Raw genomic sequence first — 16076 nt, forward strand, 5'->3', positions numbered from 1 at the left:
TTTATGTCGTTCAAACAACTCATGCTGAAACTCAATTTCTAAGACACTACCATTCCCTTTTTTTTATGGAGGCACAAAGCTTGAAATACGAAGCGAGCAGAGGGCATGGCTGTAACATAATGTGTGCTCTTAAATTTGGGCTTATGAGGCTGTGCTTTACAGCACTTGGTAACTCTCTTAAGTGACAAGCTGTCTAAATCTCACAGCCTAGGGCAGAGTTCAAACACACTGCTTTTGCCTTCAGGTGAATGTACGGTATGACAACGAACTGAGGGAAAAAATGATTTGCCTTATAGTCTCGTCCAAGAAACCATGAATGTTGTGGAGCAGAAATGAAACCTGTTATACAAATAAGCATGGTCCAGAGACAAAGCCGTGGCAGGCACGGGATTTTAGACTGGCTTTAAAATACTTGCAGACAGAGACAAAACAAAAAACAACATTGCACTCACGTACGGTTTTTATTAATCAGAGTTTTTCGGACAGATTTTTGCATAGATATAGTCAATCCTATATCAACCATATAGATTTTCATTCAAATTTACAATAGTAAGATAGAATTAGGTGGAAACTATTGTGATTATAACAATGTAGGCAAGTTTAAAAAAAAAAAAATCAGCAGTAAATTTATTTGCTATAAAGAGCAACCAGCGCATTGAGTTTTGCTTTTCATTTTCAATACTTTATGGTGGAATCAGATGAGTTAAGTAAAGAGACAGCAGGTCAGATTCTTCTGCTGGGGTGCGCCAGTCTAGGCACATTTTCACAGTTTTGCATAGTCTTTGAGAATTAGCTCCAGTTTCTGGCTCAGCATGATATTGCCTTTGAGCTTCAGTTTGCCAGAAAAGAAGGCCTAAAACAAGAGGAAAAACAAATCAAAGCAATGCAGATACCATTACTCCCTCTGAATATATTTTGGACAGTCCTGCAAACTTATTTTTCAAACGAGTTGAAATGTTTATTTCATCAGACATTGGACGATCTGTACTTAATATCCAAATTTAGAACACTGTATAAATCTGTTGTAAGTAAAGATTTACTCTTCTAAACAGTATTCTAACAAAACAAAACTTTGGAAGTTAAGCATATCTAAAAAATAAGAAAGTCACAGCAACAGCTGATATCTGTGTGTTTGTTGCCTATGCTATTGAGTGATCATTGTGAAACACGAATACTTTGTCTCTTTTCCCCCTTGGCTGCTTTTGTGGAACCTGGATCCCTAACAGACAAGCACTCTCATTGGGCTGCAAAACAAAACACATCGCAAACAAGTGGTGCGAGGACTATAAAACAGGCAGCAAGTCTCAAACCTAGCTCAGAAGTCCAATCTCACACTCTGCAAACAATACAACAGTGGCAAGGATATGGTCAAATAAAAGTCACACCATTATTCCTTCATTACCACTTTAAAGTGATTTTCCCTGATAAAGTCTCCTGTGATTCTGCAAAGGTGAATATAAGTTCAAACTGATTTTCACACTCATCAAAAAACATAGCTGCAGGCCACAGCTGCTTTCCCGCATCACCTCCCCAGAAGACAGATGGTGGGGCATGCACAGGAACTAGGTCCGGACAATACATGCAGCAAAACAGCATGGGGAGCAGCATGTACATGCCCGTAAGAATCAACAGTGATGCTGGGGGGGGGGGAGAGGGAAGACATGGGGCAAGGCAGGGGGCAGAGTGGCCTATCAGGGCTTCGGGCATGCCCCGGTGGGCCAGTCACATGATGAAAGGCGACAGCATGACTGCTGCATCTGTTGCTTACTGTGTTTCCCACGCTCTGGTGGGCAAAGAGCCTAAAGAAGCCCCTAGCAGCCAAAAGAAGAGGAGAGGATCCAGCCACTGTTAAGCTGCAGGAGAAGAGAAGAGACGAAGAAGACGAGCAATGGGGCAGCCGGCAATGGCTGAAAGGGAAGAGGAGCAACGTGGCAGCGGGCTTGAAGGAGAAGAGGAGCAATGTGGTGGCAGGGCTGAAAAAGAGAGGAGCGACGGGCAGTGGCCACTATTGGAGGCCAGGCCAGCGGGATTGAAAGAGAAAAGGAGGAGGTGGGCCAAAAGAGAAGAGGAGCAGCATGGCAGCAGCCGCCACCAGAGGTCAGGCTGGCGGAGCTGAAGGAAATGCAGAAACATGTTAGCAAACCGGAGCTTAGGCCGATGGGGCCGAACAATGAGTAAAAGAACAATTGTATGAGAGAGTTTTTGTGTGTGTGTGTGTGAAAGAGAGATTGGGAGCCTGCGTGTGTGTGTGAGTGTGTGTGTGTGTGTCACAGAGATTGGGAGCCTGCGTGTGTGTGTGAGTGTGTGTGTGTGTGTGTGTCACAGAGATTGGGAGCCTGCGTGTGTGTGTGTGTGTGTGTATGTCACAGAGATTGGGAGCCTGCTTGTGTGTATGTGTCACAGAGAGATTTGGAGCCTGTGTGTGTGTGTGTGTGTGTGTGCCTGTGAAAGACAGAAAGAGTGGGAGCCTACTTGCACGTGTGTACATTAGACAGTGTACATGCATGTGTGTGTTTGTGTGAAAGGAGGAAGGAGAAAGTTTGTGCACCTCCCTCTCTCCTGCTAATAATCCAAGACAGTCTCAGGATGAATGGAAATCAAATGCTCCCAGTTATGGAGAACAGTGGATTTGTATTTTTATCCTTCGTTTTAATTATTGGGTGTTATTTGTCTCCCAAACACCATTAATATTTTAAATCAGTAAATTAAATTTAAAAAAATTTTGGGAGATACATATTCAGCCCGTGAATGGCTTGGCAAGTTAGCCGGATAAACTTATTCTGTACCACTGAATATACCTCGCTATCTTAAGTTTATCCGGCAAACATTAAGTCAGGCCTGTGGCCCAACAAGAGATAGCCAAATAAGTTATCCAGCTAACTCTGAATATTGAAGGTGGCCTGATAACTTATCTGACTAACTTGATTCCTCTCCGATCCACCCATTCCCTACCTAAATTATCTACCACCTAAGTGGTGCCCACTGACCATAGCTAGATATTCAGTGGCGCCACTTAGCCAGATAAGTACGACTTATCCAGCTAAGTTGTTTTTTGAATATTGGGCTCTATAGTTTTCAATTATTGGATATGCCATTCATCAGCTGTTTTGAAATATTTGTTCATTGTTTAGTATTGTTTTATTATGTTTTATATTTCTTGGTTTTATTGTTTGATGTTTTATGAAGAATGGTTACGTTTCTGTTTTTCATATGCAACTTCTTGTTGCAGCTTCCAGCTAAATTTTTGTCAGTATGTTTCTTTGTATGTTTTGTTCTCTTTATTCTGAATTTGGTGAGGGTCTGTCTATATTCTGCCTGGGCCAGACCAAGGTGAGGAATTCTGTTAAGGTATAGTTTCTGTGTAGGGATCTATAGTAGTTTGGCTGATTCTGTTTTCCTAATAGGAAGTGTACTGATGTTTTAGGGCCTGATGTAATATTTGAGGTATTGCTTTTTCATAGGTAGGGTTTTTACTATTTGAGTGCTGACAGTTAGTGCTGTTTTGATATGGGAAGTTTACAATATTGTAATTATAATTCAGTTTACTCATGACTTTCTTAGGGCTAAGCCCACATCCAACATGTTACAATAGGCCTAATACCATGTGAGTTTCAAGTATTTCTTTTACTTTTTTGCAGGTTTTTATGATTGATACCACAGCAGTGCATGTAAATATAATATGCATGTTCTGATATTTTTTTTTCCAGAAGATTGAATGGCCTTTTTCATATAAAATCTTATTACAAATACAGAATTTTTAATTGTATGTGTGGAGGGTGAGCTGGGGGTACAAGGCTGTAAAGGTTTGCCTAGGGTACCTAATACCCTTGCACCAGCCCTGGCTGAACCGGATCCACCTAGAGCTATGCTATCATGGTCCAGGTTCTCCCCAGTCTCTGCTTATAGTCTTGGCCAGGGCTTATTTTCCTTAGCCCCGAAGGCAGGCAATGTTGATCCCTTCTGGTTACCCCACCCACACCCCTCCCCAGGCAGAACAGAGCCTGAGGAACCATAAAAGCAGCAGACTCTGTCATGTAGTCAGTGAGAATGTGCTGGAGTGGGGAGGCCCTGAGAAGTGGAGGCGAGCTACTGTCATAGATAGGGAGGGGATGAGCCAGAAGGAGATGCCTGTGTAGTGTTGGTGAGGTTTTGTCCGAGGGGGCTGGATTGAGCTCTTAGAGGGGCAGCTGGCTGCAGCAGTGCTTGGGCAGGGAGGCGCTCGCTGAATGAGCACAAGAGAACCAGCACAAGAGCAAATGTCTGTGTGTGTGTGCATGTCTGAGCCACTGGCTGGCAGTGCGGTTGTCTCATTACTTGGCAACTGGTTCACAAGCTGATTGGTTGGGCAAGAGACTAACACCAGACCAGGAAACCAGGATGTATGACAGATGTAACCAAACTTCTGGGGGACCCAACCAATTGCATAGATGGAAGTGGATTAGAACTCTGTTTCCTCACCCCTGGTTTAGTTTTTTAGGAAAAAGCTGAAATTTATGTTGGAGAATTTTTGTCTCCATTCTGTCAGGCTCTAGGACACATGACATACTTCTCAATGATAAGCTCAATGTACTTTTGGGAGGTATTGAAGCAACTGCTGCAGAGAAAGCACACGAGTGAGTCACAGATACCCTGTGTGCCAGTTTTGAAAAAAAAAAAAACAAAAACAAAACCCGGGCTGATATTTGCCTGCAATCTGCCCCTGGTGCAAGGGTAAAGAAAAGAGGGTAAAAGCTGGGGGGGGGGGGGGGGGGGGAGATGAATGGAAGGGAAAAGATGAAAATAAGGGGAATTTACTGGAAGAGAGAAAGGATTGGGAGGAGACATTGAGAGTGGAAGAAGAGAAGAGAAAAAAAGAGGAAATATGAGGGGGGAGGGTCATTAAAATGTTCATCCAACCCTGTCAATTTTTAAAAGTTATGTGGTTCTTTAGAAAAAGTTTGGAAACCTCTTCTCTAGGGAATCTAATCAGACATAAATATAATCTGTGTTTGTTACAATAAGAAGAAAAACAGGAGAAAATCAGTGGAAAAAATTGCTTAGTTTTCCAGATAAATATCAGTTTATTTTGGTGGATAGAAACTAGGACAGTAATATTATATAGAAATACATACAGACAAAAACAGCTCAAAAAATGAAGCGTCATTTTTTTTCCCACTGATTTTCTCCTGTAACAAACATTGATAAATTCTAAGGAAAAATAAAGGAAATAAAAACTGAAAGCCAAGGTCGCTCTCCATACTTAGAAGCTAGGGCAAGCCTGGGTGGCCAAAGCAATGAAAGAAACACTGAAAGCCCCTAGAGCATTTCATGTTGACTAGCACTTTGTCAAAGAATCAGCAACCAATGATGACATTATACATCTCTCTTAAATTTGAAGGCATGCACATCACATCTTTCAATAAATCCCAACAATATATACCATATAAATCATGCTTAAACGATGTGTATAGATGCAAATAATCACAAAAACCTACGTCATCTCTCATCGCATAACACATATACCCATAGACAGAACTGGCTACATGCCAGGATTTACAGAAATGCGTAACCTCATATAAACAAATCACCACCAACTTTTAATATTTTTGCTAGTACTCATCCAACCTGTAGGTTTACAAAACCCAGACAATCCTCATATGGTGCCACCAAAGAAGCTGATTTAGACAGTCCATAACAAATGTGCAAAATGGGAGGAAGGCAGGCCGGCCAGAAGTTTGACATAGTCATCATAGCTAATCAATTATTTTCAACACAACTAATTTCTCTATTTTCATCTCATGGAAGTGGAAGTGTCCTGCCCTCAGACGCTGCAACCGAGGGGGTCGGCAGGGGGGAGAAGTGTAACCCCTTACAGTACAGATGCAACATTGTTGTGCCCCTCTCCCTAGGAATGATAAGTTTCCACCGCAATCCACCAAGCTCCGAATAAGCACAGAAGCTGGAATTGAAATCATTTCTAAAGAGTCTCCCACGTGGAAAAACAAAGTAAGAGCCAACCGCAGTGTGGCACCAGCTCTGAACATGCTCCCTTTCAAAGTTCAACCTGTAACACTACCATCTGCATGCCTTTCAACGACAATTATTGTAAAGTGACCCTCCCTGTAATCTAAGGTCAAAGCTCAGAAAACATTTGTCTTTTTCATATGTAGTGGTAGGTCTTGAAACCTGAGGTTAGAAGACGAGTTATAATATTTTTATGTTCATGGATATGATTGTCACACAAGCCTAGCTGTTGCTGAGAATTACATTGCATTCCCAGTTTGTGGAGCTGTTCTACAAGCTTTGCTGGTTTAATAGAAGATCAGCAAACTGTAGAATGGAGCAAAGTTACCTGAGCATGCTATTACCTTTTGAGGACTGAGTTTGCCTAGAGTCACCTCCATGAAATCTTGGTCAGAAACGGTAAAGAATGTGTCAGCATGGCACCGTGCAGGCCCCCGGTAAACCTCTCCAGATCCATTCTTCAAGTCAATGGCTGTGGAAAGGGAATCAAATTAGTTTTATTCTGCTCCATCAAGCCAAAAATATGTTTGAACAGTCACAAAGAATAATATCTTTTGGCGCATAGCTGTCATATTCTCTATTTTCTAGCCACAGTTTTTAAGATAACCTTGAGAAGTGCCTTATTACCAAATATACTATTACTCTACATTCGGTAAAAATACTTTTAAAAGAGCAATAATCCCATGCTGTATTAAGCAAACAATGAGCCTAATTTACTAAAATACAGGTTTGCAGGAGCTATGGCAGAGAAGAATCATGTGCATGAGACACCCAGATGCATACTGCGACCTCCGAGACAGGTGTAACACAGGTATAGGTTGTATGTGTGCGCTACTGACAGAGAAACAAGGAAAATAGGGCATCAACTGCTGCACAAATGACATGTTTCCAGTGCACTGAGAGGCACAAGGAGGCGGCTAAGTGACTTCAACCACCTGGGAAGTGCAACTGTAAAACACACAAGTGAAGAGGGGTCAGGGAGAACGTTCTTTTGCAACGAACCGCACGATCCTCCACTCCCCCCACTTAAAAAAAGATACAAACAAGCATTGGAAAAATTCTCCTCCCCCAGCAGAGCCCCACTTGAAGAGACACTAGCAATTAAACTTCTGGGCCTGGAGAGCGAAGACACACTGCTGTCACAAGTCATATACTGTCTGCATTAAAATACAATTTATTATTCGCCTTACTGTTACACACACCCAAAGCAATGTACAACTGTTAAACAAAACACAATGCACACAAATACCATATAACATTAAAATAATAATACAGATTATGCTTGGGGGAAGTCCTCCCCCCCTCCCCTCCAGGTTTCCTGCAGTAGTTGATAGGATTGATTCTTTGTCAAAGTTAGAAATTCTGTGCAAGTTTTGAAGATTTTGTGGCACAGTTGCATGAACCGGCACACACATTTATTTATAAAATCACTTAACATAAATAACCCCCTTTATATTAAAAAGCATTACCAGCTTTGTATTTGTGCATACGAATCACTTCTTTTTTCTCTCTCTTTTTTAATATTCTCACCTTTGTTTCCTTTACCTCTAAATTCTTTGTTGTATTTTTTCCTAACTCTCCCAATCTCATCTCTGTTACTCCGTTCCCTTGCTGTATACACTCTGTCCACAAAGCTCTCTCTCTTTTTCTCTTACATGCATACACCTTTCTCAGTCTCTCCAAATGTTTTACCCTTTAGGCCCTCTCGTCCCACAGGCCTGCATATTCCCACTCATCACATTTGCCTTTTTCTCTCATCACTTCCTTTCCTTCCCCTTCCTATTCCTCGCTTCTCTGCTCCCTTCTCACAATCTGCACGCCCTCCTAGCTGCCGAGAAACCCCCACCCTCTCCCCCATCACTGCTATTGCAATTTAGATCTCCTGAGCCCAGCAGTGCTGACAGTACTTATTTATTATAGACTTGTATGACTTGCCCTATCATTCAAACAATGCCTAGGGTGAGTAACAACAAATACAGCAGGATATAATCCAATGGATTATAAAATCTGATGCAGCTAGGGGCGGCTCAAGGCAAGGAAAAAGATCCCCTCCCCCCCAAGGCGCAGTGCAGGTCAAATCAGAGAGACAGCAAGGGGAGGGGGGTTATTCTCCTTGGAGTCTAGCATTTTTTGGTGATTTGAAATGACGAAGAAGGTGGGGAGGCAAGGGTCACGGTTTCCAGAGGAATGGCAGAGAGTGCGCTAATGACAACAAAGGAAGATACTTGGGACCCATATGGGATTAGGCCTATTGCAAAGCGCATTAGGTGTTTACTCGAGGCCCTCAGAAAGCCACAAGTAAACAATTACAAATTGCAATACGGTAAACCTCCCCTATCAAAAGAGCACTAACTGCCAGCGCTCAAGCGTTATCAGTCCTTCCCATGAAAAGCAACACTGCAAATACTGCACCAAGTTCTAAAACATCAATACACCTCTTATTGGGAAAACAGAACAAGTCAGGAACATAAGAAGTTGTCATATTGGGTCAGAGCAAGGCTCCATCAAGCCCAGCATCCTATGGTTTATGGTTTATTTGGTTTTTATACCGTCACATCAGTAAAAACCTTCATAATGGTGTACAATCATTTAAAATCATAGAAATACAATAATGATATATAAAGTAATAACAGCTAAAATATAAAAGAATTAAGACGTTATTAATAGCTGTTAAAGTTAGACTAAAAGGACTATATAAATAAAATATATATTCATAATGCTAAAAGATTGTGGAAGCATAGCTAAAATACAACAGATAAACTAAAATAGGATATAAAAAATAAAATAAAGACATGCTGTTGATTATTGACCATTCTCTGCATAAGCACATGTAAATAGCCACATTTTAAGGTCGGATTTAAATTTCTGTGTGTCAGTTTGCAGCCGTATTTGCGTGGGCAGTGTGTTCCAAAACTTTGGACCTGCAATTGAAATTGCCCTCTCATGTACTTCGCTAAGCCTTGCTGTCTTTATTGTAGGGATCGTTAATAAACCTTTCTTAGCTAATGCTACTAATGCTGGTAATAAGCAGTGGCTATTCCCTAAGACAATTTGACTAATATCAGGTTATGGACTTCTCCTCCAGGAACTTGTCCAAACCTTTTTTTAAACCCAGCCAACTGCCTTAACCACTTCCTCTGACAATGACTTTCAGAGCTTAATTTTGTGTTGAATGAAAAAATTTTCTCCGATTTATTTTAAATGTGCTACTTGCTAACTTCATCGAGTGCCCCCTTGTCCTTGTATTATCTGAAATAGTAAACAATGGATTCACATTTAATGGTTCTAGTCCTCTTGTGATTTTGTTGACCCCCAAAATACTCCCCCTAAAGCCATCTCTTCTCCAAGTTGAACAGCCTTAACCTCATTAGTCTTTCTTCACGGAGGAGTCGTTCCCATCCACTTTATCATTTTGGTTGCCCTTCTCTGTACCTTATCCAGTGCAACTATATCTTTTTTGAGACATGATATCCAGAAATGAACACAGTAACTCAAAGGGGTACATTTTATAACATGCGTGTGCGGCGCACGCACATGTACACCCGATTTTATAACTTGCGTGTGCAGGTGTGCGCAAGTTATAAAATCCAGGATCAGCGAGCGCATGGGGGTCCACAATTGTGCACCTTGCATGCGCCGAGCCGCACTGCCTTCCTCCGATCCCTTCCCCCTAACCTAACCTTCCCACCCCTTCCCCTAACCTTCCCCCCCCCAGCGCTACTCTAACCCCCCCCCCCCCCCCCCCCCCAAAGATCTTTATTTCACCTTTTGCGCCTGCCGGCAGACTGCCAGCACACAATCCTTTGACACAGAGGCAAATGGCCACTGTGTCAGAGGCCTCTGGCCCCGCCCCTTTTTGCAAGCCCCGGGACTTACACATATCCCTGGACTTTAGGCGTAACCCTTTTAAAATCCGGCCCAAAGTGTGCTCTCACCACGGAGTGATACAAAGGCATTACGGCATTCTCTGTTTTATTCACCATTCCCTTCCTAATAATTCCTAACATTCTGTTTGCTTTTTGACTGCCTCAGCATATTGAGCCAATGATTTCAATGTGTTATCCAGTATGACACCTAAACATTTTTCCTGAGTAGGAACTCTTAACATGAAACCTAACACTGTGAAACTACAACATGAGTTATTTTTCCCAATATGCAATCCCATAAACTTGTCCACATTAAATTTCATCTTCCATTGGATACCCAATCTTTTAGTTTTGCAAGGTCCTCCTGCAATTTATCACTATCCATTTGTGATTTAACTACTCTGAATAATTGTGTGTTATCTGCAAATTTGATGATCTCACGCATCGTTCCCCTTTCCAGATCGTTTATATATATATACACACACACACAGAAACTACACACTTAGAATACTTCGCCTCAATCACGCATGCAGACAGATCCTCACTAAACACAGAACAGAGAGATCATAAAGTATAAACAGAAACATGAAGACAAAACTGAACTGGAAACTGTAACAAGCCAGACAAGGAGTACAACAATGGAAAAACAGAAATATCACCATTCCTTATAAACATCAAACAATAAAAACAAAATATACATTATGGGGCGGATTTTCAGAGCCCTGCTCGCGTAAATCCGCCCAAAACCGGGCGGATTTACGCGAGCAGGGCCCTGCGCGCCGGGAAGCCTATTTTACATAGGCCTCCCGGCGCGCGCAGAGCCCCGGGACTCACGTAAGTCCCGGGGTTCTCGGAGGGGGGCGTGTCGGGGGCGGGCCCGGTCGTCGCGGCGTTCCGGGGGCGTGTCGGCAGCGTTTTGGGGGCGGGTACGGGGGCGTGGCTACGGCCCGGCGGCGTGGCCGCGCCCTCCGTACCCGCCCCCAGGTCGCGGCCCGGCGCGCGGGGATTTACGTCTCCCTCCGGGAGGCGTAAATCCCCCGACAAAGGTAAGGGGGGGGTGTAGACAGGGCCGGGTGGGTGGGTTAGGTAGGGGAAGGGAGGGTAAGGTGAGGGGAGGGCAAAGGAAAGTTCCCTCCGAGGCCGCTCCGATTTCGGAGCGGCCTTGGAGGGAACGGGGGGAGGCAGCGCGGCTCGGCGCGCGCAGGCTATACAAAATCGATAGCCTTGCGCGCGCCGATCCAGGATTTTAGTGGATACGCGCGGCTCCGCGCGTATCTACTAAAATCCAGCGTACTTTTGCTTGAGTCTGATGCGCAAGCAAAAGTAGGCTGATCGCGCTTCTTTTAAAATCTACCCCTATAATACTAAAACCATACTAATAAAAAGAATATTTCAAAACAGCTGATGACTAGAGCATCCAATCAAAAATTTCCTTAATACCTATAAAATATTTTAAAACAGACATTTGAAATACCATCCAATAATTAAAAACAATAAAAGATTTTAAAAATTCTTCTGCTCTCCACACCTAGGAACTTTTGATTCCAGTCACCCTAAGATTGTTGTGGAGTAGTCAGAGGTGGAGGCTTACAATAACTCTGTATACAGGATATTTGACAAGCGCCATGTTTTGACAGAAGCTGTAATCTGTCTCTTCCAATGCAGTACGTCCATGAAACATGCATATGTCGGGGGACTCAGCTACTTCAATCACTATTATCTACACCTCCTCTCCATGATTTAAATAAACGATTGCTGGTTATCACAAGTGGTTTCAGTTTCTTCAATGTTACATTTATACAATATACTTTGAGACAACCTATTTCCTTGATTGATGTTTGTGGTACAGCCTCCTTCCCACTTGTTCCATCAGAGGTAGTGACTTGCACAAACTTTCTCCTCTCTCTCATATATACAGACACTCTCTAACACATGCTCATTGTTATACACACTCTCATATGCTCACTCACACACACAAACATTCTGACACACACATGCTCTCAAACTCATACATACACACTCATTGACTTACACATAAGTGTGCTCTCATTCTCACATACAAACTATCACTTGCTTACTAACACATGCTGTCATGTTCACATACATGATCACTGGCTCATGCATTCTTAAATACATTCACTGACACGCGCTCACTCTTGCTCAAAAACACAAGTTCACTGATTCAGATGCTTTCCCTCTCTCACTCTTCTCCCCTCTGAATAAATAAAGCAATTAGTTTTTACTTATACTGGTGGTCAGGGGTATCCAAGCAGGGCCCCAAGAATAGGGTCTGGATTGTGGGTCGGCTGCCTGTTGCTGCTTGATTTCCCCCCTTGGTGTTGGAAGGGGTGAGTTGGAAGGCCCCAATGCTAGGTTTGCTTTTTGTTTTCAATTACTTTTTTGCCACAGCCCAACGGCTGAGAGCAGTGTTGGAGATGAGCTGGCGGTGAGAGACCTGCTCACCGGCCTCCTGTCAGCTGCCAGTAGAAGCATGTGAGGGGAGGAGACAGGAAGGCAGCGATGGTGGGAAAGAGGTGCCTAAGCAGAGCAGTAGCAACAGACGCATGGAACTGCCACTGCTGTTACTGCTACTGTGCCGGTATAAAAAAAAAACCCACAAAAAAAAACAAACACAGAAGTGAGCGGAGAGGCTCGCACTCTGTGATAAAAGATGCTGTGGCGCCTGATACTGTCATAGTGGCTTCACGGGCACAGGGCCGCAGCAACCAACACAAACCATGTGATTCTCCTGACCTGCTTACCAGTCCATGCCAGAAACCCCAATAGGCCAATCCACCCCTGCATGGCCACTCTTTCTTTCTTACTGCTTGCAGGGAGTGAGGACCTTGCGGGTTTATCAGCAGAGCTGTGCATTGATGGGCCTGAAGGCAGGAAGAGGCAGCCATGGATGGAGAGTTTTGAGGGGCACTTTTTTCCCACCTCATAATTTTGCTGCCTGAGGTCACTGTTTCATCCTGCCTCATGATAGAACTGCCCCGTATGCAGCATTGTTTTACCAGTGGTAGATCTTGTCAGACAAATCTGATCAATTTTGTTGACCAGAAGATCAGAGAGTTGGATCAGGAAGAGTGCTAGATGAAGTATATTTGGATTTTAGTACAGCTTTTGACAACGTTTGCATGGGAGACTTACAAATAACCTGAGAGCCCTTGGTATGGGTCATAAAGTGACTGATTGGGTAAGAAACTGGTTGAGTTGTAGATGACAAAGGAAAGTAGTAAATGGAGTTCACTCTGTGGAGAGGGGTTTTAGTAATGGTGTGCTGCAGGGATCAGGTCTTGGACGGTGCTTTTCAACATTTTTGTATATGATATTGCAGAAGGACTATCAGAAAAGTTTTGTTTCTTTGTGGATGATACTAAAATCTGCAAAAGGGCAGAGACCAGGAAGGTGTAGAAACTATAAGGACAGGGTGAAACTTGAGGAATGGTCTATAGTTTGACAGCTAACATTTAATGCTAAAAAACGCAGAGTCATGTATTTGGGCTGCTAAAACCCAAGGGAACAGAACAGAACAGTATAGGGGTGAAAGTCTAAGCATGAAACTAGAACAAGATCTGGGGCTGATCATATCTGATGATCTTAGTGGTCAAAGGCAATGGCAAAAGCCAGAAAGATGATTGAGGAATGGTCATCAGAAAAGGATGTGACCTTGCCCAGGGCCAGAATGTCCATTAGGCAAACTAAGTGGTCGCCTAGAGCGCCAATCCTTAGGGTGGACACTAACATTTGCCAGCACAAGCTTCTGTCCTGGTTGCCAAAAACCCAGGGAAAAAAGGTCCAGCTGGGCTGCAGCCGACAAGCAGGGGAGAAAGGCCCAGATAGTGAGGCCATGGGCAGAGCCCATCCCACCACGACTGGCGAAGCAGAAAAGAAAGGGCCATGAGCCAAGGATGGAGCCCATCATGCCTGTGGCTGAAGAAGGCAAGGAGCGTCCCAGGAGAGCTGCGGCTGAAGAGGGAGGAGAGAGAGGCCCGAGAGAGCTGTGGGGAGAGCCATCCAGGCTGTGGCTGAAGAGGAAGGCGAAAGAGGCCCGAGAGAGCCATCCCAGCCAATGACACAGAGGAGAGAAGCTGACATTGGCAAGCATTTCCTGCTGCTTCAGAGCTGATAGCAGTGCACAATCTCAAACATGAAATTTAGCAACAGTGCTACTGATCTCAACACACACATGCAGGCACTCTCTCACCAATGCACTCTCACAGAGGCTCTCTCACAAACACTCTCACATTAACACAGGCGTACACACATACAAATGTACACAGGCACTGTCACACACATTCTTTCACTCACACACACATGTAGGGAGATAACCCATGTTTAACCTCTAAAAGCACTCAATATGAATCATAATAGCCAAAGAAGGATGCAGACAAGTGTGCCTACAGGCCCAGATCCAAAAACACTGTCACACCTAAAAAAAAAAAAAGAAACTTTGCCCAGATGGGAATTTTAAACCAGAACTAAAAAAGCACTCAATATGAATCATAATAGCCAAAGAAGGATGCAGACAAGTGTGCCTACAGGCCCAGGCCCAAAAACACTGTCACACCTAAAAAAAAAAAAAAAAAGAAACTTTGCCCAGATGGGAATTTTAAACCAGAACTAAAGGATACTTATCAAGACCTGCCTGTTTGTAAGCTCCTGTGTAAATAAAACCAAGGCAGAGGGACAATGCAGCAACTTAAGCTCATAAGCAGAAGTCATGGACCTACAAAGAGAAGTCCAGAGGTCAGAAGGACCCTCATCCTTGGATGAAGGGGGAACATTCTGAAACAGAGAAAACGCTGATGCTGGCATACAGCCTCAGTCCAGACATTGCAGGAACCCCCCCCCCCCCCAAAGAAAAGGGAAGGGGGAAAAACCTGCAATGTGGCAAAGACCCTCCACCCACTATATGATTATGCACGAGCATATGATTATCAGCTGGAAAGTATTGGGGGGGGGGGGGGGCAAAAATGAGGAAGGAAGCGGACCCGAAGCATCCCCAGCAACTCCTGCTTTCGAGGAGGGAGAAGACTAGGTGTGGCCAGCAAACCAGGGAAAAGAGACGCCCTGTCTAGGGTTGGATGGTGACGTGGAGTCGGAGGCAGTGAGGAGCCGAGAGCAGCCCCGCAGCTCTGCCAGTATCAGACCCGGAAGCCAGCCTCCTTCCCAGACAGGTCTTCAGACCTCCAGCCAGAGCCTGCTTCAGAGGTAAACAGAGGGAAGTCACCTGAAGTTGGGACCAGGGGTAAGTAAGTTAGCCATAAGTATTAATATATTAGACAGACTAAGGTTTATGGCACGTTTTAAACCACCCATGGTACAGAACTTTCTTTAGGGTAAATTGGTGCTTAGTAGCCAGGATGTTAGAGACATGTATTGTTGTTATCTTCTAAATGCTAATCCTGCCAAATATGATAAATAAAAGTCTAATTCTGTGGAGAACCCTTTGTCTTTTCCATGAACGTAGGATCGGTGAGATATGGTGGGAGGGGAACTGGAAGTTTCCTGCAGCAGACAGGTCCCTGCACCCCTAAACTTACTTACACACAGACACACATTCACACATACACACACACTCACACACATTCTCACTCTGATATATGCAAAAGCACTGTCTTACTCACATACAGGCATGCTCACACACACACACACACACTCTGGACCCCTCCCCTCCTCTTTGGTTTCAGGAAATGCCGCTGCCTGACTGGGCCTCTTCTTTGCCTTCAAGAGAAAAGCTGACAGTGACCCAGAAGGGTTTTTTCTTCTGCCATGTTGCTTTCCTAACGCTGGCAGGGATTCAGCATCCCACTAGAATCTCTTTTGTCTGCAAAACCCTGCTGGCTTTAGAATATGAGACAGGGTAAGGTGGCCGTCACACAGGTGGGGTTTTTATTTGGGGGGGGGGCAGGGGAGGGAACACTTGCTGCCGCTTCCAAAATGTTGCCACCTGAATCAGCTGCCTCAACTTGCCTCATTATAGAACTGCCCCTATTCACCACCCAGGGAAAGACCTCAGAATACTTGTGGACAATACCTTGAAATTTTCATCTCAGTAAGTGGCAACAGTCACAAAGGCAAATAGAATGCTAAGAATTATTTAGAAAGTAATAGAGAACAAATCTCAGAATATCATAATGCCTTTGTAAAGACGCATGGTACAACTGCACCTTGAGTATTATGTGCATAATGGACATAGAA

The 16076-nt window shown here is 43.9% G+C and overlaps 1 protein-coding gene across 1 annotated transcript in view; it reads right to left on the bottom strand.

Annotated features, from left to right (window-relative positions):
- Positions 1–441: 441 nt before the first annotated feature.
- HSD17B4 (hydroxysteroid 17-beta dehydrogenase 4) overlaps positions 442–16076 on the bottom strand; it is a 424146-nt gene continuing 408511 nt past the window's right edge. Inside the window, exons 23-24 of the mRNA XM_029620119.1 lie at positions 6348–6475; positions 442–853 (exon numbers count right to left, since the gene is read on the bottom strand). Of these exons, the coding sequence (XP_029475979.1) occupies positions 764–853; positions 6348–6475 (218 nt within the window). The 3' untranslated portion in view covers positions 442–763. The remainder of the gene's footprint in view (positions 854–6347; positions 6476–16076) is intronic.

Source organism: Rhinatrema bivittatum, chromosome 1, assembly GCF_901001135.1.
Source record: "Rhinatrema bivittatum chromosome 1, aRhiBiv1.1, whole genome shotgun sequence".
In the NCBI taxonomy this organism is placed as follows: domain Eukaryota; kingdom Metazoa; phylum Chordata; class Amphibia; order Gymnophiona; family Rhinatrematidae; genus Rhinatrema; species Rhinatrema bivittatum.